Below are 21,809 nucleotides of genomic sequence, written 5' to 3'. Positions count from 1 at the left end.
TGCTGAGCCCCGGGCCTTGCTTCTTTGGGGCACATGCAGGAATACGACAAGCATGAGGTGGGAAGCGTTTATGGAAGTCTCAGAAGAAAAGCTCCACAGCGCCGTTTGGGTGACTGGAGAGCATCCTGATGAACTGAAATCGTTACCGAGTTCCCCCAAAGGCAGCAGTCAGCAGTGACAATGCCTCTGAACGCCCCTCCCCCCCGTGGGACAGATTTCACCAAAATCCACAGAACACTGTCTGATCTTTTCTTCTGGAAATCGTGTCAATCTGCATCCCTGTGCTGATCATTCTTCACCTTAGTTTGTTGAATTCAGTCAGAGTCAGTATCCTTGGAAAAGTGACTCCGGCAGAAATAGCTGAACATGTAATCTTGAAAAAGTGAAAAGACTTTGTGCCTCCCTTCCTTAGTTCTTTCTGAAGACCGCTTAGTGGAGATATATATATATATATCATATATATATATATATATATATATATATATATGATATATATACATATATATATAAATGATATTTATTGAGCTCTACATTTTTCTCTGCTCCCCTCCCTGCCTCTCCCCTCCCCTCTTCAATCCCACTTAGTTGGTTTTAATGTACAGTATAGTTCATTTTGCCTGGCGTCTGGGTGTAGATAAGTTACTTTTTTTTTCTGTGCAGTTTTCATTAGAATGAACTGCCAAAAATCTTACAACTTGAAGGCTGAGGGAAATCGGTTATTAAAATGTCATGTCTTTGTTTTATGAGTGTGGAGTTAGTTCCAGGTGGTTCTGCAGTTGTAGATGGAGAAATGTGATGTTCCAGTTCCCAGACGCTGAATTGTTCTTCATAGCAGAGCTAGTTTTGAGCCAGTTCACTGTGCCGATAGGGTGTCTGTCACTTATGGGTTAATGCCACTTGGACCCAGGTTTGCTAGAGTAAGGCCTAACCTAGCACGGGGCTGGGCATGGTGGGTAGGTGCCCTATGGCCTAGGGGATGAGACTCACAGAGGAACTAAAGCGGCTACAGACTACACAACATGGCATCTAATCAAAATTCCCTTGGCAACCTTTCTAAGTTCCCATGAAATGCAATTCTGCTGGGATTGGACTACTGTTTCCCTGCTGTGAAGCCCTTTTCAAACCTGAGCTGGTTGGTTTTACAGTGCAGTCCTTTCTAGGATGGCGAGGCGCCTGTCAGTAGGAAGGCATCTGTGGGAACTAAGACTGGGGACCAGCAACTCCCTTCGTCCTTTTGGAGGCTTTCTGTGGCCCACCTGCCTGTTGACTAAGATAATCGACATTGTTTTATGTAACGAATGTCCTTAGCAATTAAATTTCTAAGATAAATCTGTGTTGAGTGATTTTACTGGACAGAGATGACTCTAAAGAGATTGCCTCTAGGCCTTCAGAATCCTCCCTTTCGTGGGCTGTGAACTGCACATACAGTGATAGTGATGTCAGACTAGTACTTAGGGCTTGGTTTGCATCTTTGGCAGAAGTGTGTCGATGGGAGAGTCTTTGAAATGGAGGTCGAGCACTCTTCGTTAGCTCTGTATCTGGAGAGATGGGTGGATTTGAACAGAGAGAGTCTTAGTGGTTAGGACCTTCCAGGCATGGAGTCTGGCCCAGGACGGCCTGAAGCCTGAGAATGCAGAGTTTGGCCCATGGGGCAAAGGTGGAAGTCTGAGACCCAGAGCTGGAGCAAGGCTGGGGAGGCCTCTAGAAGCTACGCCCAGCATCCTATAAGGATTGGCTCCTGTTCCATCTGCTGGTCCAGCCAAGGCTACCATGCTTTCCCTCTACCAGATTGCTCTAATAATCCTTTGGAACGGTGCAGTTGGTTGTTGAAATCTCTAGTAAGTGATTTCATATCATGGAATCTGAGACATTTTTCCTCTCAGATCCTGCTCTGGCTGGTTTTGTGTCAACCTGACACAAGCTGGAGCCATCAGAGAAGAAGGAGCCTCAGCTGAGGAAATGTCTCCGCGAGATCCAGCTGGAAGGAGTTTTCTCAACTAGTGATCAGTGAGGGAGGGCCCAGCCCATTGTGGGTGGGGCCATCTCTGGGTCCTGGGTCCTCTTGGGTTCTGTAAGCAAACAAGCTGAGCAAGCCAGTAAGCAGCAAGGCTCCATGGCTTTTGCATGAACTCCTGCTTCAGAACCCTGCCCTGTTTCAGTTCCTGTCCTGACTCCCTTCAGTAATGAAGGGCAGAGTGGAAGTGTAAGCCAAATAAACCCATTCCTCCTCAACTTGCTTTTTACTCATGGTGTTTTGTTGCAGCAATAGAAACCCTAACTGAGACAGATCCCATCGGCAAGCTGTCTGTCCTTCCAAGAACTTAACGAGTAGTGCAGATTCCTGAATCAGTCAACTGCAGCCTCCCCATGTCAAGTGATACCGAGAAAGGCCTTTCTTTTGTCTCTTTGCTGTGCAGTTTTCAGGAAAGCAAATCTCAGTAAGTATTTGGGCCTCACTCCTAGTTTCTCTTCTTGGGTCAGAGTCTAAAATTCTGGCAGCTCTTCCTTCCATCTAAGACAAGGCTTGCCCATGCAGTTGTCTCTAGGGTCCAGCTCCTCAGGGTGAGGACTGGGGAACCAGAGACCTGGTGGCATACTCTGGGTTCTCATTGCCATTTCTTAGATACATAGTTTTTTTCCAAGAAAAGCCAGAAGTTTGGAGTTTTATGTGAAAAACTTTCTTTTTCAAATGTGACCTTTAACCCACGCTTCTGGCTGCTCTCCTGGGTCCACAGATATCTGTGCTGTGTTACTGTGGTGTGTTGGTCATGTACCTGCTGGGGCCTGCTCTCTCTTACACGGGCTGTGGACTTTGGGTTTCTCAGATGTCTGTCTTTACGTGTTGGCTGCCCCCCTTCCTCCGTGCTGAATCTTCCCCATCTTTGCAGTCTCGTCATTTCTTTGAGTGCTCGCAAGCATTGCCCCGTAGTTTTCACTAAATAGAGTCAAAACTGCCCACAGGACTAGTGAGGTGGCTCAGTGGTTAAGAGCACTGACTGACTGTCCTTCCAGAGGAAGGTTCCCAGCACCCTTGCTGAGTAACCCACCTGTAACTCCAGTTCCAGGGGATCCCATGCCCTCTTCTGACTTTCAGTGATACCTGCACATGAGTGGCATACACTTACATAGAGACTTAAATAAAAATGTGAAAATGAATCTTTCCCTTATTGGTGTTTAAAGAACAACCAAGGCCGGCAAGATGGCTCTGCAGCTAAAAGCACTTGCTGCTCCTGTAGGTTTGCCCAGGTTTGGTTCCCAGCTTCCCTTTATCAACTGGAAACCACCTCTAATTCCAGTTCCAGGGAATGAAGCACCCTCTTTTGCCATCAGACTTACATACATGCAAGGAAAACGCTCAACTACATAAAATAAAAATATGCAATAGTTAATTTTTAAAATATTCAAACAAATATTGCTGGGCAGTGGTGGTGCACGCCTTTAATCCCAGCACTGGGAGCGGGGGACAGAGTCAGGCAGATTTCTGTGAGTTCGAGGCCAGCCTGGTCTACAAGAGCCAGTTCCAGGATAGGCACCAAAGCTACAGAGAAACCTTGTCAAAAAAAAAGATTCAAATATTAAAATCATACCTTGGATTTTAGCCACAGTTATTCACTAAACAATCCTACGTTCATTGCAAATGGCTCTGAGTTTGGCTTATTAATTTACCAATAGTGGAGGACATCTTGATAATAAAACCACACAGCATGGACACACGTGCATGCTCACGTCACACACACACACACACACACACACACACACACACACACACCCTACCTTTCATGGGCAAGAATAACAGTGATTTGCCACAGAGTGTTTGTGTGTTATTTTTCACTCTTTGTAAGGAGCCATCTAAAGGGTGCCCTTCAACGGAAGGGAACTCTTTGTGGACCTTAAGGGAAGCAGGAATGCATTATGTTGCCTTTTTTTATGACCCACAAGATAACAGGAACATTTTCTTTGGCATTTATAAAGGGCAAAATTGGAAAAGTGCAGAATTATATTGGAACTAAAAGGAAAATTCTTTTAAAAATTACAGTTGCAAGTGTCCCCTGTAAGTGGACTCATCTCTCTTTGTCTCTAATTTTTACCAATTACTTTAACTCTTGGGAGAATTCTAGGGCTTCTAGAAAAAAGGTTCATAATTCAGGAATATACACAGAGGGGGAAAGCACCCATAAGAGCGTACCCTAGAAAATGTTCACACTCGAGGCTGGGCATCGGCCTGGAGCTAGCGGATTGTTGGAATCCCACACAGTGGGCCTGCACTGTGATGGGGAGCCAGGGCAGCAGGCTTGCTCCCAGAGAGCAGAGAAACCCAGGAAGAGAGGCTAGAAGCTTGGTTCTTGGATCTGAGCGGAGAATAAATAAGCAGCTGTCTGCTCAGTGTGGAGTTCATTATGTGGATTCAGAAATAGGAAGGGTGCCCACTGGTTCCCTGCCTTCCCAAGGTATGTGTCAAAGCTGATTAACTCCCCATTGCCCTTCACTGCCCTCGGGAGCTGTTGGGTGTCACCCAGCCTACTCTAATTTATTCTTCTTATTTCCCGGTTCCTCCAGGAGCCAACACCCTTTCTGGTGTGCTGAAGTCTCAGGATTCCTTGTTAATTATTGTGTTTGCACTTTCCCTAATACGCCAGCATCAAGCCATGCTCTCCAGGGGAGAGTTTTTTCCAATCCACACTCCTAAACGTCTTCCTCACTTTTTCATTCTCTTCCTCCAAAGTGGAGAAAATAGAAGAGGCGTGCTTTGTTTGTGTGGGGATTCATTTCCCCCGGTCTCAGAGCTGGCGATGATTGCCTGTGTCCTTCCAATGGTTCTTATTTTTATTTTTTTTCAAATTAGCATTCGCGTGGTTTGCAGTCTTTCCCCACAGGTATTCTGGAATGGCAAAGAACAGTAGGCAGGTAGCTTTCACACAGATGAGAGATGCATTTCTTCGAGTTTCCTGTTGATGTTAAGATATATATGAATATCACGGTATCCCTGAAGTGTCTGTGTTTGTTTTTAAATAAAATAAGGCCCCGTCCTCCTACACAGGCATGCACTCTTCAAGCAATGGATTCTTTAGGAGGGAAATCTATTCTGTGGCATAGTAAGGGTCCCAGGCGACCACTGAGACACAGTTTTTAAGGCTATAAGCATACAGAACAGGTAACTCAGTTGCAGATAATTTTATTAAAGTGTTAGATTTTTGGATTTATATGTTTTATCTGTACTAAATTTAAGAATTCAGATGGTCTTACTTTAAATCTTTCTGGCGTGTTTTTACCAGCAGTAGGACATGGAAAACACCAGCACTAATTAAATTTACATTCTCAATAAGAATACAGTAAGACACAGATGAGAAATAACTTTCAGATGCATCGGAGGACATTATTAGTGTTTCCATGTTATGTAGATCTTGATGTAATGATTATCTCTCTAATCTGTGCACGTGTTTTCTATAATACTTTAAATGGCTGAAAGATAAAACCATTTGTACATAGACATAAATGCTATAAATATGATCCAGTGAGGTTCATCATTCCATTTACTTCCTATTCATCCACCATGAGCTGGAACCTAACAACACTACAAAGACTTCCAATTCCAATTTAGAAACTTGTATTCATACAACACCTGTTTCTGAGAGTCCTCTGCTACGGTGCTGTATTAAATATCATAATTAATTCTCGCTATGCCCCCATGATGGTTGTTTTTGTTATAACATTGGTTGAAGACATTGTTATGTGTTCAGCTGAGGTTTCGCACTTAGTCCATCTGTAGCAGAAAGACACTATTATTTTCTCTAATTACCAACTTCCCACTGTATATTCCAGAAAAGCGAAGCAGCACTTCTTAATGCCTTTGCAGAACTGAAGAGGCATGGGTGGGGGTCTTGTGGGGAGAGTACCTAAGACTCCTGGTGTAGAAACACACCATCTTTGGCCTCACAGGCCCTGGAGCTCATGGGAGTGCCAGCATCGCAGGGATCGTCCTGGGTTTGTAGCATCGTTGCAGAGGGAGTCTGAGAGCAGAGGCCACACTGCTCCCCAGGCTGGTATGCACACGGAACTCTGGAGCTCCAGGGTGCTCTTTTTCTGGCTGTTGGGTTTGGTCACGTTCTGTGGCCACAAGTACATAGTTTTCTCTCCACTCTCTCAGAATGAATGTGTTGGTGAGGGGCCTTCTGTGACTTCTGAATCGGTAGCTTTTCTTAGAGAGAAGGTGAGATCATCTAACGAGGGAAGTTTATAACATACCTGTGTTCTTGGCATGTTCATTCTTAAGCCAAATGTCACTAAGTCCGCAAATTGCTGTGCACATTAACCTGTATCTTACTGGAGAAGAGTAACCTGTTTGCCTAGTAAAGAACATTGGTGTGTGTGCAGGAGCTTCTTAATATGACTTAACCGTCTTTGGCAGTAATCATCATAGCAGTTTGCTTACTATGGAGTCCCTGTACATTGCATCATGGTGAAGACCATGCAGATTGCCTCACTGCACATTCTTGGCATTTACATACTAGTCGTGACTCTTCCCATCCCATATCTGTAGCAGTCACAAATGCCTCCAGACATGGCCAGACGACACCTGTCGATGAGAAAACTGCTTCCTGTTGAGAATGCCTAAAGTAGAATTAGTATGCAAGGCAAGCTTCTAACTTCACTCTTTCCTAGGAAGCCATCTTTGCCAAAAAAGTTCATTATACTAACCTAATTTTGCCACCAAATGAAATGGTATGTTCATTATGATTAGGCTTTTCATATATGCCTTAATTTGTTCTTGATTTCTAAAAAGATTTATGTTTAAGTGTGTATACGTGCACATGTGTGTGTACATGTGTATGTGTGTGAGTACAGGTGCCTGTGGACGCCAGAAGATAGCATCAGAGCCCTAGGAGCTGGTTACCATGGTGTGAGCTCATAATATAAGTGCTGGGGACTGAACTTATGTCCTCTGGAAGAGCAGCAGCTGCTCATACCTCCTGAGCCATGATTCTTTGTTTCTTTGCTCAATTTGTTGGCTTTGCATTATCTTTTTCCCTTGCTGGGGATCAGACTGAGGGCCTCACACTTGCTAAACCCATCCTCTACCAACTGGCTTATATCCCCAACCCCTATATTATATAAATTATTACAATTAATTTGCAGCATGTATGGTAACAAAAAATATTCTTCATGATCATGGTCACTTTTGCACATTATTTTTTCCGTATGAAACCTAAAGTAATTTTCTACAGTTCACCATAAAACTTGTTGAAACTGTAATTACATTAACATAGTAATTTGAGATTAATTTTCACCTTATATTTTCAGGAACACAGGGTTCAATATTGTTGTTAGAAGTAAATTGCTTGGAGCTTTGAAGTCATTTTGAGAAGTCTGTGTACTGTGCCGGGTCAGTAGTTAGCAAATGTGTGGAAGAGACACCTGGAGTACCATGGGAGAGCAGAGACCGTGACAGTCCTTTTCAGGGGAAGTCGGGAGAAGCTGGAGTCCTGGTCACTCAGCTTGGGTAGTGTTTAGATTGAAGGAGTCCTGGCCTGGTATGGATGTCAGAGGCCACCTGCTCATCCTGTCCATACAGGGTCTCTGGAAATGTCTAGGAGGAGATCAGCTAAGACCTCAGCAGAATTTATTTGTGAATTATTTATATTTTAACTAAAATAACCTTCTATGGTAAAGTGAGGGAGGACAGACAAAGTATCTCATTTTCTCTTTTTAAAAATATTTATTCTTAGAATTTATAATTAATCACAGCAGTTTAATTGTATGTATGTGTCTATATTTGTGTATGGGTCCGTAGGAGTGGGTACCTGTGTATATCTGCATTTGTGTATGGTGCGTAGGTGTGGGTACCTGCATGTATCTGTATTTGTGTATGATGCATAGGAACGGGTACCTGCATGTATCTGCATTTGTGTATGGGCGCATAGGTGTGGGTACCTGTGTGTGTCTGCATTTGTGTATGGTGCGTAGGTGTGGGTACCTGCATGTATCTGTATTTGTGTATGGTGTGTAGGTGTGGGTACCTGTGTGTATCTGCATTTGTGTATGGTGCGTAGGTGTGGGTACCTGCATGTATCTGTATTTGTGTATGATGCATAGGAACGGGTACCTGCATGTATCTGCATTTGTGTATGGGCGCATAGGTGTGGGTACCTGTGTGTGTCTGCATTTGTGTATGGTGCGTAGGTGTGGGTACCTGCATGTATCTGTATTTGTGTATGATGCATAGGAACGGGTACCTGCATGTATCTGAATTTGTGTATGGTGTGTAGGTGTGGGTACCTGCATGTATCTGTATTTGTGTATGGTGTGTAGGTGTGGGTATCTGCGTGTGTCTGCATTTGTGTATGGTGTGTAGGTGTGGGTACCTGCGTGTGTCTGCATTTGTGTATGGGTGCGTAGGTGTGGGTATCTGCGTGTGTCTGCATTTGTGTATGGGTGCGTAGGTGTGGGTATCTGCGTGTGTCTGCATTTGTGTATGGGTGCGTAGGTGCACCTGCGTTGGTTAGAGGTAACGAGTCCCTGGAACGGGAGTTCTAGGTAGTTGTGAACCAGCTGATGTGGATACTGAGAACTGAACTAGGGTCCTCTACAAGAGCAGTACACATGATTAACCACTGAGTTATATGCCCAACTCCTTTGTGTTTTCTCTTATTACAGAATGTGTGTGTGTATACATTCTACATATGTACATATGTATGCACTTCTGTGTGTGTTGGTCATATATATACACATATATAACATTAAAGGAGGAAAGAGATCAGTAAGAAGTGGGAGATAGTTGGGGGAAACAGTATAGGGTAAATATGAACAAAGTACAGTGATACATATGTATAAAAATGTCAGATAACTCATGCAATATGCGCATGGCTGTGGAAAGCCTGTGCGTTGGTTGCAGACTAGGATAACAGTGCTGTTCTCATCACCCATCCCCAGACACCACAGAAACGGCTGGCTCAGCTCCTACAGAAGACCTTTGTTGGCCACAGAGTGAGGTTAAAGTGCCAGACGTATTGAGATATAGCTTGAAGAAACTTGGAATTACCCAAAGATAGTTAGAAACATACACAGCCTTCCACTATAGTAACAAGGAGCCCCACTTCAAGTGGACTTTCCTGCCTTGAGATGTCAGCTCTGGATAACACAAGCTTCCGACGGTCATGGAAGAATGGTGCTCATTCCACTTGTTTCTCATCTTCTCGATGCGCTAACAACTTGTTTGTATGCTTTGTGGCGTATGTGGGACATTAGCGACACATTGGTCACACACGCTTTTCCTGAAAGGGAGGTATGGTTGAAATCATGTGGAGACAGCGAACCCAAAGGAAGCCCCACCGTCAGACTGTGGTTCCTGAGGAAGAGGTTTGCTGCTCAGAGAGGTCTGTGGACCAGTCGTGTCAGCATCTCCTGGGAGTTCCTGAGAAACTCCAGGTTCTCAGACCCTACGCTGATGTGGAATGAGAATCTGCATTTCAAGTAGACTCCAGATGGGCTCTGCATCATTTAAGTTAAGGACGGAGCTAGGTTGTGTCTTTCTAACATGAATATACATTTGGATCAATTTTTGGAAACAATTTGCCTTTATTTGATGTGTATGAGTGTTTAGCCTACATGTATGTATGTGTACTGCATTTATGTGTGTGGCCTGTGGAGTTCAGAAGAGGGTGCTGGATCCCCTGGAACTGGGGTTATGGAAGGCTGAAAGCTGCCATGTAGGTGCTGGGAACTTGGAATCCAGACCCCTGCAAGAGCAGCAAGTGCTCTTAACACCTGAGCCGTCTCTCCAGCCCTGGAGCTGATGAAACTTTCAAATGAAAGCTCCACTTCTCTTGAGTTGCCCTGGACACATTTCTGCAGTGACCTCATTGGATGCTATAGATGCAGACCATGGCGGTCCTATGCCCATCCTGGGTGGGGCAGGTGGAGGGAAGAAGAACTTGAAAAGGAGAAATAGCAGCAGACTTGGGCTTGGAAGCTGTAATTGTGTGCAAACCAAGGCTTCCTGTCACTCAACTGACTAGCCCATACAACTCTTGAGGGTCACTAATGGGTAGCTGTCCTTGTTATTTCTCTGTGCAGATGTGGAACTTTTTCTGAATCAGGGATATATGATTTTACTCAATGTCCTGTTCCTGATAATGTTGTTAATTATGCATTACTATGAATATTAGCTCTGTGATTGATGTGCATGTGTGTGTACGTTTGTGTATGTGTGTTTCATAAGATCCTGTAGGAGTCCAAGAGAACAGGACTCTTCCTATGGCTGTTCCCTTTCTTCCTGTAGCCCAGAACACTGAGAGAAAGGATTTTCATTTACATTTGGCCTTCCCAGGCAAACAGCAAGGCCTTGTGTTAGATGTTGGGTGGCTTACCTAACAGAGCCGGCTCTGACTGTAAGGACTGAGACAAGATTTTCTCACTGTAATATGTTGATGTTCCCCTGTGACAGGCACCCACTTGGCAGCACACGGCTCCTTGAGAGTGTGTGGTGACAATGCCATCATTTCCAGAATGTTCCTATAGATACCAAGCCCTTTCTGACAAAGGCTCTGCCAGAGGCAGGAGGAATCAGAAGAGGCAGCAGCCTGGGGTCTCATTCTCCTCTCTCTTCCCCCTGAGCCCTGATGCCCGGTGCTATATAGTTATAAGTAAAGATCCACAGGGATTTTGCCCCCTTTTTTTGCCATATTTTCCTTCTCAAGAATTTTTAAACCTTCGGCACTGGGGAAGCTGAACTCCGGCACTCTTGTTTCATGGTTGCAGATTTGTCTGTTTTGCAAAAATAGAGCATACGAATCAAAGGATATCTTTTTTCTGATTATTCTGAAAGCATCATAGGAACATCATGGTTTATTCTCCTTCCACATTGTACCCACTGAAGACAGGGCCAAGATACAATTTCTCTCTCACTAACCACTCTCTCCTTGGAAATCTTACTATTCTTCCTTCAGCACACACTGTGCCACTGGCTTTAAGCTTCCTGTCAGGATGAAGGCAAGTTCTAGTTGTCTTTGCAGCCTTGCTCCCTGTTACTTTAGCCACCGAAGAGGCAGCCTTCCCTCAGGTTCGTTCTACCAAGCATCTGCTAGGTCCTGATGACTTACTATTGAGCAGCAAGCACCCCCGTGTTCATGGAGCTTTGCCACACTGGCTTGTGTTTCTGTCTTGTTCCCTTGTGCCTGTCCTCTAGCCAGAATTTCACACATTCCCACTGCCTCTGGCCCTGCGACTAATTTCTCCGCAGCCTTAAGGACTCCACTCTTCTCCTTACTTAAGCAGAACTTCCTATCCTGAGCAGTCGAAACAAGTATAATACACTTCTTCCGTAGGTAGTTTTTAAAAATACCTTTATGTTATAAATGTGTGCACATGCATATGAGCATGTACCTGTCTCTGCGCTTGTTTCTGCGTGTATATGCAGATGCCTGCAGAGACCAGAGGCATCAGATGCCCTGGAGCTGGAGTCTCTGGCAGCTGTGACTATCAGATATGGGCGCTAGGAACCAAACCCCGGTCTTCTGCAGGAGCAGGAAATGCTCTCAACTGCTGAGCCACCCCTCCACCCCTGAGACTCTACTTGGTGTCAGCGGTCACATGTGGCTTGCTCTTTATTGCATAATCATTCTGCTTCTTATACAACCCCAGCACACAAACCCTCGGGAGGCACTGCCCAGTGGGCTGAGCCCTCCCACATCCAGCATTAATCATGAAAATACCCTAGCTGAGCTGCCCGCAGGCCAACCTGATGAAGGTGTTTTCTCAGTTGAGGTTCCCTCCTTTCAGATGATCCTAGCTTGTGTCAAGTTGACGAAAGGCCAGCAGCATACAGACTGGCTCATCTCTTTCTCTGCCATTTCTTTGAGACAAAACTAGCTGTTCTGGTCATTCTAATTGAATCTGGTGTTGCTTTGGAGGAGGAAAGAGAAAGGATTGGCTCTGCTGGGTGAGTCTTAACCTCTCTTCCTGTTTCCCAGAGGGAACGAATTTGTTTTGACAACTGACGTTTAGAAACTTTTTATCTGGCTGGAGAAAGGCCCCTATCTGAGTTGGTTCCTGACTCGGCTTCTTCCCATTATTTCTAAAAAGAGCAGAAACGCCCCTGCTCATGAGCTACACCATCCCTCTCTCTCTCTTCGTATGACTGAAGTTAAAGCTCTGCCTCCTGGCTTAGGAAAGGGGAATCATTTAAACTTTGAAATGACTTAGGGTATGACATCTATTACTTAGATACTGAAGTGAGATCTGTTACATGTTTATTACTTAAACATCATTATATCCTAACTTTCTGTCATGTGCCTTTTACCTAAAGAAATAGTGGATAATTTTTAAAGATTTTTAAAAAGCAACTTTAAATTGGATCTGCCCCCAGGAGACCCAACTCAGCTCACAAGTTATTCTTACTTTGTAGGAAGAATTCAGGGCTTTACTATTTTGCCTGAAGTTACCTCAGATGTTTAATGCAACATGTGGAAACAGGATTTACTTAGAAGTATGAATTTTTAATGGCTTAGAGAGGGTAATTCACAGCCCACGATGACTGAGTGCAGACATTCTGTCCTCTCTAGTACCGCAGACACAGGAGAGGCCCATGCAGTGGGAGACCAGAGAGTTCCCTTAAATTTCCCCAAGGTTGCTTCTGGGAATCAACCCAGAAACTTGATATTTTTCTCCAGAGGAGCCCAGATATCCTGAACCAAGCCAGCAGAGTAACTCGAGAGTCTGCCTACTTAACAGAATACACAGATATTAAAGACGCACGAATACCTTCAGACCTGTTTCCTAGAATGGATTCTTCTTGGAATTTGAAAAGAAAAACGCAGATAGAAAGAGGAGGAGGAGCCTGTTCACGCAAACAGTCGACAGTGTAACTTCTCCCATCCTCAGTGACGAGCTTCTTTAATTGACTTCCAGAAACAAGTCCCGTCACATAGCTGCCGCAGGAGAATTACTCCAGTGGCTTCCTTACTTCTCTGAGTTCTTAGAGCATGAGGGGCCCTGAGACTGTGGGGATCTCAGCTGGTCCTAGCCTTTAACTCCTTGTGGATGCTGATGTCTCCAGCCACGTGACTTGAGAGTCGTGGTGTGTATCCTTCCTCCCTCCCTCCCTCCCTTTCTCTGTCCCTCCCTTCCTTCCTTTCTTTTTAAGACAGAGTCTTGTTTTGCCCACACTGGCCTTGAGCATGTACTGTAGTTGAGTATGGCCTTGAACATCTGGTTTTCCTGCCTTCACCTCCTGCGTGCTGGGATTTCAGGTGTATCGTGCCTGGTTCATGCAGCAGTGGGGATTAAACCTAGGACCTTGCAAATACTAGGCGAATAATCTCCCAACTGAGTTACAGCCCCACCTCAGATTTGAATATATTTTCAACTGTGTAGCAGACATTTCTACATGGATTTCAGCTGGGTATGTCACATTTAACAGATGAAACTGAATTGTCAATTCTCTCTTACCCTGCCAAACCTGTCCCAACTGAGCTATTCTCCATCATGATCCTGGCAAGTTCACCCACTCCTCTAACTGCAAAGACACTAATTTTTGGAGTCCTCGCATCTGCTTTCTTCCTTTTACACTCTACCACCAGAAGATTATCACGAACATTCTGCCTTGAGAACAGAACCTATTGCTTCTCACCACAGCCATCCCACTTGGAGTGCTAGCATCTGTCTGGACCGCAGCTGGCAGGGAAAAATCCTTTTAGAACGATCAAGTCCTGTCACCTCTGTGTTCGGCGCCCTCCGAGGATTCCTCTGTGATAGTGATTAAGGCTCCATTTGCGCTGTGTCCTGGTAGTTCTGTGTTGTCCTGCCCCCCTGCAGTCTCTAACAGAGAGTTACTAACCACTGTCTACCTACCATGAGAGCAACTGAAGCCTAGAAAGTTTGGAGACGCTGTCTCAAGGCTTACAGTAGGTAAGGCACTCTTCTAGCTAGCTCTACATCAGCCAGCTTCTGAGCTACAAGACCATGTGTGAAGCTTGTGCTGGAGGCTAATAGAGGCATGCCGTAGTGACCCAGCCTAAGCTCGCATGGGAAGAGATCCTCGACTGAGCAATTGCCTAGCTCAGGATCCTTGACTGTTAACTGATATAGAAAGGCTCAACTTACTGCCGGCCGCTCCTGAGCACTGTAAGAGAGGAGCAAGCTATCTGAGTGCAATTACACATGCGTAGGCCCATTTGTCTTTGTTTCTCTCTGCCCTTGACTGTGGATATGATGTGATTAGCTGCTTAATTTCCTGCCTCGACTTCCCCTCAGTGTGTCCTAGACTATGACCTGAAATGATAATCTTTTTTTCTTTTATTAACTTTTTAAAATGATTTTTGTTGCGCTCTACATTTTTCTCTGCTCCCCTCCCTGCTTCTCCCCTCCCCTTCAACCCTCTTCCAAGGTTCCCATGCTCTCAATTTACTCAGGAGATCTTGTCTTTTTCTACTACTCATGTAGATTACATCTATGTATGTCTCTCTTAGGGTCCTCATTGTTGTCTAGGTTCTCTGGGATTGTGATTTGTGGACTGGTTTTCTTAATGCCCATTATAAATAACTGCATGTAACTGACCTTACTCCCCATGTGAGAAAGAGCTGGGATGTATGTATGCTTTCATGTGTGTTTATGTACAACATTAGATCAACATTAGGTATTGTTCAAAGTACTGTTTGTCTTGCTTTTGGGGGATAGATCTCTCACTGGGACCTGGGGTTCACTAATTAGACTAGGCAGTATGGCTGGCCAGAGATTTGCAGGGATTCACCTCTCTCTGCCCCCTTGTGTTGGGATTATAAACCCTGCCAGGCCTGGATTTTTATGAGGGTTTTGGGATTGAGCTCAGGGCTATTCCTCAGGCGTATATGGCAAGCTCTGTAAGGACTAAATGTCTCTTAGAGCTCCCCTTCCCCATCGTGGTCTTCACTATTTGAGACGTCACTTAGGACAGTCTATCATGACCAAATCTCATTCAAAGGTCTGGAGTCTCCTGACTTAGTTTCCCTAGGGGAAGAAGTAAGAGCATGACTAAATCTCTGAGCAAGCATTGAAACAAGATGGCTGGCTTCTGAGCCAGTTCACTGTTAGAACTGGTTTGTTCCAGATGGGCTGGTTTGAAGTCAGCCTATTCTCTTATGTCTCAAACATGATGCAGCCCCAGAAAGGATATGGTTCAGGAAGCAGAACAGTAAAAATAACCTGTTGAAGTCACTTACTCAACCACAGTCTCACACCTGGGGGATGCCAACTCCTCTTTAATTATTTCTCTTTTAAATTTTATGTAAATCATAACCTGATGGTTAATAGAAGCATAAATTGTCTTTCACTGTACATGAAAACCTTGGCGATTCATTTTAAGCTATCATAACAAATATGTATTTACGTGTACTGTACTGTGTGGTATGTGGGTTGTGGGATGTGTTCGTGAGTGTGTGTGTGTTATGTGTGTTGTGTTTGAGTGTGTGTGGTATATGTATGTAAGTTTGTGTGTATATATGGTATGTAGTGTGTGTGTGTGTGTGTGTGTGTGTGTGTGTGTGTAAGAATGCACTTTAGGGATTTTGTGGATAGGCCTCTGGTAGAGAAGCCTCATTGTGTCCAGAAGGCCCAGTTCACTCCTCAGCTTGTGCAGAGCATCTGGGCAGTGTGGTAGGGAGCCCTGTGACCAGCCACCTAGGATAGACAACATCCTGAGCTGATCTTTCATTGTACCTCATGTCATGTCAGGTCTGCTGGGCCTAGGAAGCTCCTTCCACTTCTGACACCATGCAGCTTCCTGGGTTCCCCAGGCCCATGCTCTTTCCACACAGAAGTCCTCAGAAGGATGCCTGTGAATGAGTGGCGTCTCTCTCTGGTGGCCATTTGCTCATGTTGCTCCTGATGGCCCTGCCTGTGCAGAGTCAGGGTGGGTCGGTGGTTGTGCGAGGGAAGCCGACTCAGCCATCGGGAGGCATGCCTCGTAGTCTACCTTTTCATTGTGTGTGTGTGTGTGTGTTTGTGTGTGTGTGTGTATGTATATTTCCACATACACGCATATGTGGAAGTCAAAAGACAACTTGTGGGAGCCTGCTTTCTTCTTTCTACCATGCGAATTCTCAGGGATTGCACCCAGGCTACCAGGCGTGGCAACAAATGATTTTGGCCTCTGAGCCACCTCACTGGCCCAACACTGACTGCTTTGCTTTAATCTTTCATTTTGGTAGATTTTTGCCAGCGTCTCCTCTGTAGGGCTTGAGCCCTTTAAACGCCTTCCAAATTAATTTTCTAAGTGATCTGTGAATATTGTTTCCTTCACTAACAGATGAAGACCTCAAAGCTACAGCTCAAGTCACTTTCAGTCACCCTCACCCTGCTGCCCCCAGTCCCTGTGCCCCAGAGGCCTCTCCATCCAGAGCTACTGCTGTGATTGGCTGTGTGTGTCTCTTCCTAACTCTTCCTAGTAGATGAAGCCAGTGGAAGTCACCTGAGAGGCCCTTCCTCCCAGACATCTTTGTATTGTCTACTGTATAAGCCACACTGCCTATACCATCATTCTATAAAGTCTTATTCAGAGACCAACTCTCCCTCTCTTCCCCTTATCTCCTTCATCCTTCCTTTCCTTTTTCTTGTCCCACTTTCTCTCTCTGTCCTTTCTTTGAGATCCCAGGCTGGCTGTAAAACCTCGATGATCCTGGGTTAGCTTCCCAAGAGCTGAGAACATGCATAACCTTCTTGGAGCTCTTTCAGTGACATGGAGATACATACACATGTGTATGCTCGTGAGTGTGTGTGTGTATGTAGTTATTTACCATAAATTGTTTTTCAGCAGTGCTTTTTGTCAATTACATTCATGAATGATTTGGGGGCTTCATTAACCTGTGATTCTTTTTATAAAAGAAGACTGCAGAATTTCACACTTTGTTTCTTCCTTCAGGTCTCAGAAGACCGAGCTTCACAATGAAAGCTACATCTTGGAATTGGATTACTGCGCCTCCTTAGACCACCTGGAAAACCAGAAGTTCGTCCCAGAGTTTATTAAGAAGGTGAGCCTCACAATGCATTGGGAGATGCGGGCTCACAGAGCAGGGGCCTGAGTGGACTGCTGGAGAGCAGGCAGAGGGGTCAGCCACCTCACAGACGACAGCTTGGGGGGCTCTGGAGCAAGGTGGCTCTACTGCCCAGGTTGAGGCGACCTCATGTCTTGTCTTGCAGGGCCCCAGTGGGATCCCGGCCCACAGGCCTGCAGACTCACTACCGGATACACTCAAGCCCCCAAAGGGTCTGCCCCCCGCCCCAGATGCCACCTCTCCCTTGTTCTGGGAGGACTTTGTTGCTACAGCCCCTTTCTTTCCTGGCCCGAGTCCTGAGGCCACAGGTATACTATTGTACCAGGCAACATTGCCTGCCTGCAGGGACTGCCAACCACCAAGAATCGTGCTTGGTGGTGAGATTGTTCTGTGTTGGCAGTGGTCATAGGCCGTTTCCACCCAATTTGCAGGCTCTATTTGAATTCTACATTGCATTTGCAGCAGAAGGGATGTCTGCACTTCAGACATGTGCATCGTGTTCGCTCGTATGGTAGTCTCCCACGTATGCTCTCTTGTGTGTAGTCTTCCATGTGTTGCCAAGAGCCCTAGCAGTGTCTAGAGAGTACGAATGCTGACGTATGTGCACAGGCCATCATACAATATTCCTATGTACTGTGGCCAGCATGGAACAGCCTGCCTTGTTTGTTTGGTTTGTGTGGTCTAAGCTGGCCTCAAAGTCACTGTATAGCCAAGAACGGCCCTGAGCTTCGGATCCTCTTTGCCTTCGTTTCCAGAGTGCTGGGTTTCTAGGTGTGGATCACCATGTCTGGTTTCTGTGGTATTGGGGTAGAACTGAGAAACTTGATCATTTTAGGCAAGCATTTTCCCAAACTGAGTTACAGATCTCACTGTCGTTTGTTTTATATTAAATTGTGGTGTGTGTGTGTGCGCGCTCATGTGCGCTAGTAAATCTTGTTGACTGTTTAGAACTAGTTTCTGGGCTGCAAAGAACAAACTCACTGTGGTGGTGACAGGTGGGCACAGCGGGTGAACACTGCCAGGAGGGAGCAACTGAGTTGACCCACAGGCCAAAGAGGCTGCCAGAGTGGTACCAGGGTAGGGAAGGTGCTGAAGCTGAGATGGGAGGGGTCAGGACTCCGCTGGTCCAGTTTGAGAAGTCTCCAAGCACAGGGACTAGCATCTATGAGAGACTGTGGGCGTACCTGGAACCAAAGCATCCTACATAGAGGCCATGTGAAGTGGGGACCAGAGAGAGACAGCCCTCAGCAGAGACCTCTGCTGGGAACATCGTGAGGAATTCTGCAGAAAGGTAGAGTAACAAGACTGTCCTTTAGTGGGTGTTTGTTTTCTTCCTTCCCTTTGCCTTCAGCGTTTGCTGAACATTCAGTCTCCCAGACTCTGGCATGAACCACTCATGTTGGAAGGAACCAGGAGCCCTATAGACCAGGAGTCAGATGGGCTTTCAGGTTCAGGTTCAGGTTCAATCCTGCTAATTTTACTAGCATGCTGGTTTTTTTCTACTCTAGTAGAATGTAGGTGATTATTTAGAAATGGAGGTGGCTTGGTCTGTGTTGACACATGTATGGATGCAAGAGCAGTGTCTTTCTAAATCATGAAGTGTATACATATATCGGTAGGGCCATCTTCTTTGCAAATAATGCTCTAATAAAGCTGGATGAGGACACCCTAGAGACTGAAATCCTGTGATGACCTGAAGAATGGGAGACCCGTGATGGCAGCTCTGTTGCTTGTGCTTGGGGTAGCTAAGGGCTGTCTGGGGAAGCCGTGAGACGGAGACTCTAGACACTGTCTCCAGTATGCTCATTTCAAAACTAATTATAGGTGCCCTCGCCCTGACCAGACCAGACCACTGTGTGGTAGGCCCATTGCATCAGATGTTCAGGAAGCAGGGCCCTGTTTTGTGGGCTGCTTGGCTGCTGTGCTTCCTCAGTGCAACATCTGTAACATCTGTATAGGGTCTAAGCCCTGGAGGACGTTAGCCATATTTTATTTAACTTTTAACTTCTCTTCTTATCCCAGCATTCTTTTCCCCGCCGTTATCTATATGATATGTATATAGTATAGGCACCACTGTCTTAGGAGTCAGTAATTAGTTATAATTGACACCTGCTCATTCTGTGTTTAACAAACATACAGAATATATGCTAATGATAGTTAATGACTGCTAGGGGAAGGGGAGTGGGTTTTCTTGTTCTTTGCCATTCAGGTAGGCCGAGCTGAAGGCATACCCCGGCTCCCATGGCTTGCTGTCGTTACTTTCTATCTGGGTCATTATTTCTGTGAAATAATGGCTCCTGCTCTTAGGCCAAGTAGATTTGTCTTCAGATAAGATGGTAATTAGCCCATTTGTCATTACCCTGTCATGTGATGTAGCTCATATTCTTCCCTGCATATTAGAGCTGAATTCAAACCAAGCAGATTTTCTCCCTGAAGAATAATGTCCCAACATTATTTTCCCACCAAATGTTTTAAATTAGTGGAACCTTTGGCTGGAAAGTGTGACTAGAAGGGGATCTAGACAGTTGGGAAAATGAAGTCCTGTTCTCTGTGTCATGGAGATTTGCTGATGATGCTGTGATTTACCACCCCGTAGTGATCCTCATTGGGGCTAGGAGGCTGTGCAGAGGTGAACTTCCCTTCCATGGGCCCCCGAAGCTCCGAGTACCCTTCTGGTGTGGTGAAATCTGGGTCATTGCTTTCTGGTTCCCCTCTCATATCCTGCAGCACAGCAGCCAACGGGTCGGTATGCAAATGATTAACTGTGGACCACAGAGCAGCTCAGTTGCCCAGACAGCTCAGCAAGACTGTTTCCAAGGCCCGGGGCCAAGTGGGCAAAGGAGACGGGGGAGTAACAGTGTCCTCTGAATTCCCTTGAGGCAAGGCCTCAGCTGTTGTCCCAGGGGCACATCCGGCTGTCTGTGAAGCCCTTGAGCACATCCTGTTCCCGGAGGAGAGTGGAGGAGGCCAATGTGAAGGACCTGAATTCATAAGATTGTTCAGGCCTCTTCACCCTATCTGACTTTTTTGGGAAAACCAGAAGAGCAGAAGCCATGATTGGCACCCAGAATCTAGGCCCAGCTTTAGCATGATGATGCAAGAGGCTGGAGTCAATGTCACAGCTTCCTCTTATCCTAAGGCCTTGCCTGGATCTGGGATTGCTGAAAAATGGGGCCTGGATCTATCCTTTCCAGGGAAAATAGGCCCCTGGTGGTACAGAGAAGCCAAGTGAACTTGGGAAGGGTCTTGACAGGCTTCGGGTGAAGTGATAACTCTGGAAAGAGACGGGAGTGGGAGGTGGGCGATGCCATTCACGTGGGGAAGAGTGTGGAAAGATCTACAGCCAGGTTCTTTGTCCGTGTGGGGCAGATACATCGGGAACGGGGTCTCTTTCCAAGGCCAGATTCTGTCTCTGTGTGGGGCTGATGCATAGGGAGTGAGATCTCTTCCCAAGGCCAGGTTCTGTGTCCGTGTGGGGTGGATACATCGGGAACGGGGTCTCTTCCCAAGGCCAGGTTCTGTCTCCATGTGGGGCAGATGCGTCGGGAACGGGGTCTCTTCCTTGTGGGGCAGGGCTGTTATGATCAAATGGAAGAGTCTTGCCACAGCCAGTTCAGCTGGGTTTCCAGCGAGGATGCTGGGAATGTCAGGGAGCCTCAGAGCAGGAATGCACAGACAGCAGGATGGCACTGGCGACTCATGGCAGATCTGTAATGCCAGCACGCAGGAGGCTAAGGCAGGAGCATCGGGATAGCCTGGTCTACATGGTGAGTCTTTTGCCTAGCACGAATAAGACCCTGGCCCCAGATCCCAGCTCCACAAGAGGAGAAAGAAAGATCAGTGTACCCTCCCTTCTCTCTCCTTTCCTTTTTCACAATCCAATTTTGGGGCTCGATAGCTTTGAGAGGTAGTCAGGTGTAATCACCATGCCCAGCTTCCCTGGGTCAGAGCTCCTTCATCCTGTCTGTCCCTGTGCAGGTGACCTTTGCCCTCAGACTTCCTCCCTGATGATGAGCCTGAGATTACAGGGTCATTCATGAACTAGGCATGTGTTACACTGAGTAAGAAAAACTGTGGAGAGACCAGAGCAGCCTGGGTGTGGACCAGTGGAAGAGAACACGTGATCAGACATTCATTGGACTACATTTGAGAAAAGCACTGCTGATGTCTTGCTAAGGGGAAAACCTGATGGTTTTGAAGATCTGGGTGAAAGCTGAGCAGAGCCCTAGGACTGATACTTTGCCTGCGGCACAGAGATGGCTCAGCCTTTCTCTCCTAGGAGCTCATTGATTATGCAGAGTGCCCTTCTACTAGCGAAGTCAGAGTCTAGTTTCATTTTCTTAAAGCTTTATTTTATGTATATGTGTCTGAGGGTGTCTAGGCGCAGTGTGTCTATGCAGCTGTCCTCAGTGACCTGAGAGAAGGTGTCTGGTCTCTTGGAACAGTTCCAGGTGGTTGTGAGCTGGCAGATGTGAGACCTGGGAATCTGTTATAGTTTTGGTTTTCAACTTAACCCAAACCTAGAGATAGCCAGGAAGAGGGACCCTCAGCTGAGGAATTTCTAGGTCAGGTTGGCCTGTGGTCATGTCTATGGGGCATTTTCTTAGTTGTTAATTGACGTAGGGGGAGGGCCCAGCCCATGATTAGGAGTGCCATCCCGGGGCAGGTGGCCCAGTGCTGTCGAAAATGGATTGAACACGTCAGAGGATGCAAGCCAGGAAGCAGATTTCTCCTGTGGTTCCTGTGTCTGCTCATGGTTGAGTTCTGCTTTGACATCCTTCAATAATA

General features: G+C 46.0%; 1 protein-coding gene across 2 annotated transcripts in view; it reads left to right on the top strand.

Annotated features, from left to right (window-relative positions):
• Rftn1 (raftlin, lipid raft linker 1) overlaps window positions 1–21,809 on the top strand; it is a 202,333-nt gene that overhangs the window by 97,939 nt on the left and 82,585 nt on the right. For both annotated transcript variants that reach the window (XM_075980958.1, XM_075980959.1), the window contains exon 4: window positions 16,889–16,997. In XM_075980958.1, coding sequence (XP_075837073.1) covers window positions 16,889–16,997 — 109 coding nt within the window. The remainder of the gene's footprint in view (window positions 1–16,888; window positions 16,998–21,809) is intronic.

This window comes from Microtus pennsylvanicus, chromosome 7, assembly GCF_037038515.1.
Source record: "Microtus pennsylvanicus isolate mMicPen1 chromosome 7, mMicPen1.hap1, whole genome shotgun sequence".
Classification (NCBI taxonomy): Eukaryota; Metazoa; Chordata; class Mammalia; order Rodentia; family Cricetidae; genus Microtus; species Microtus pennsylvanicus.
This window is presented reverse-complemented; position numbering and strand designations above follow the sequence as displayed.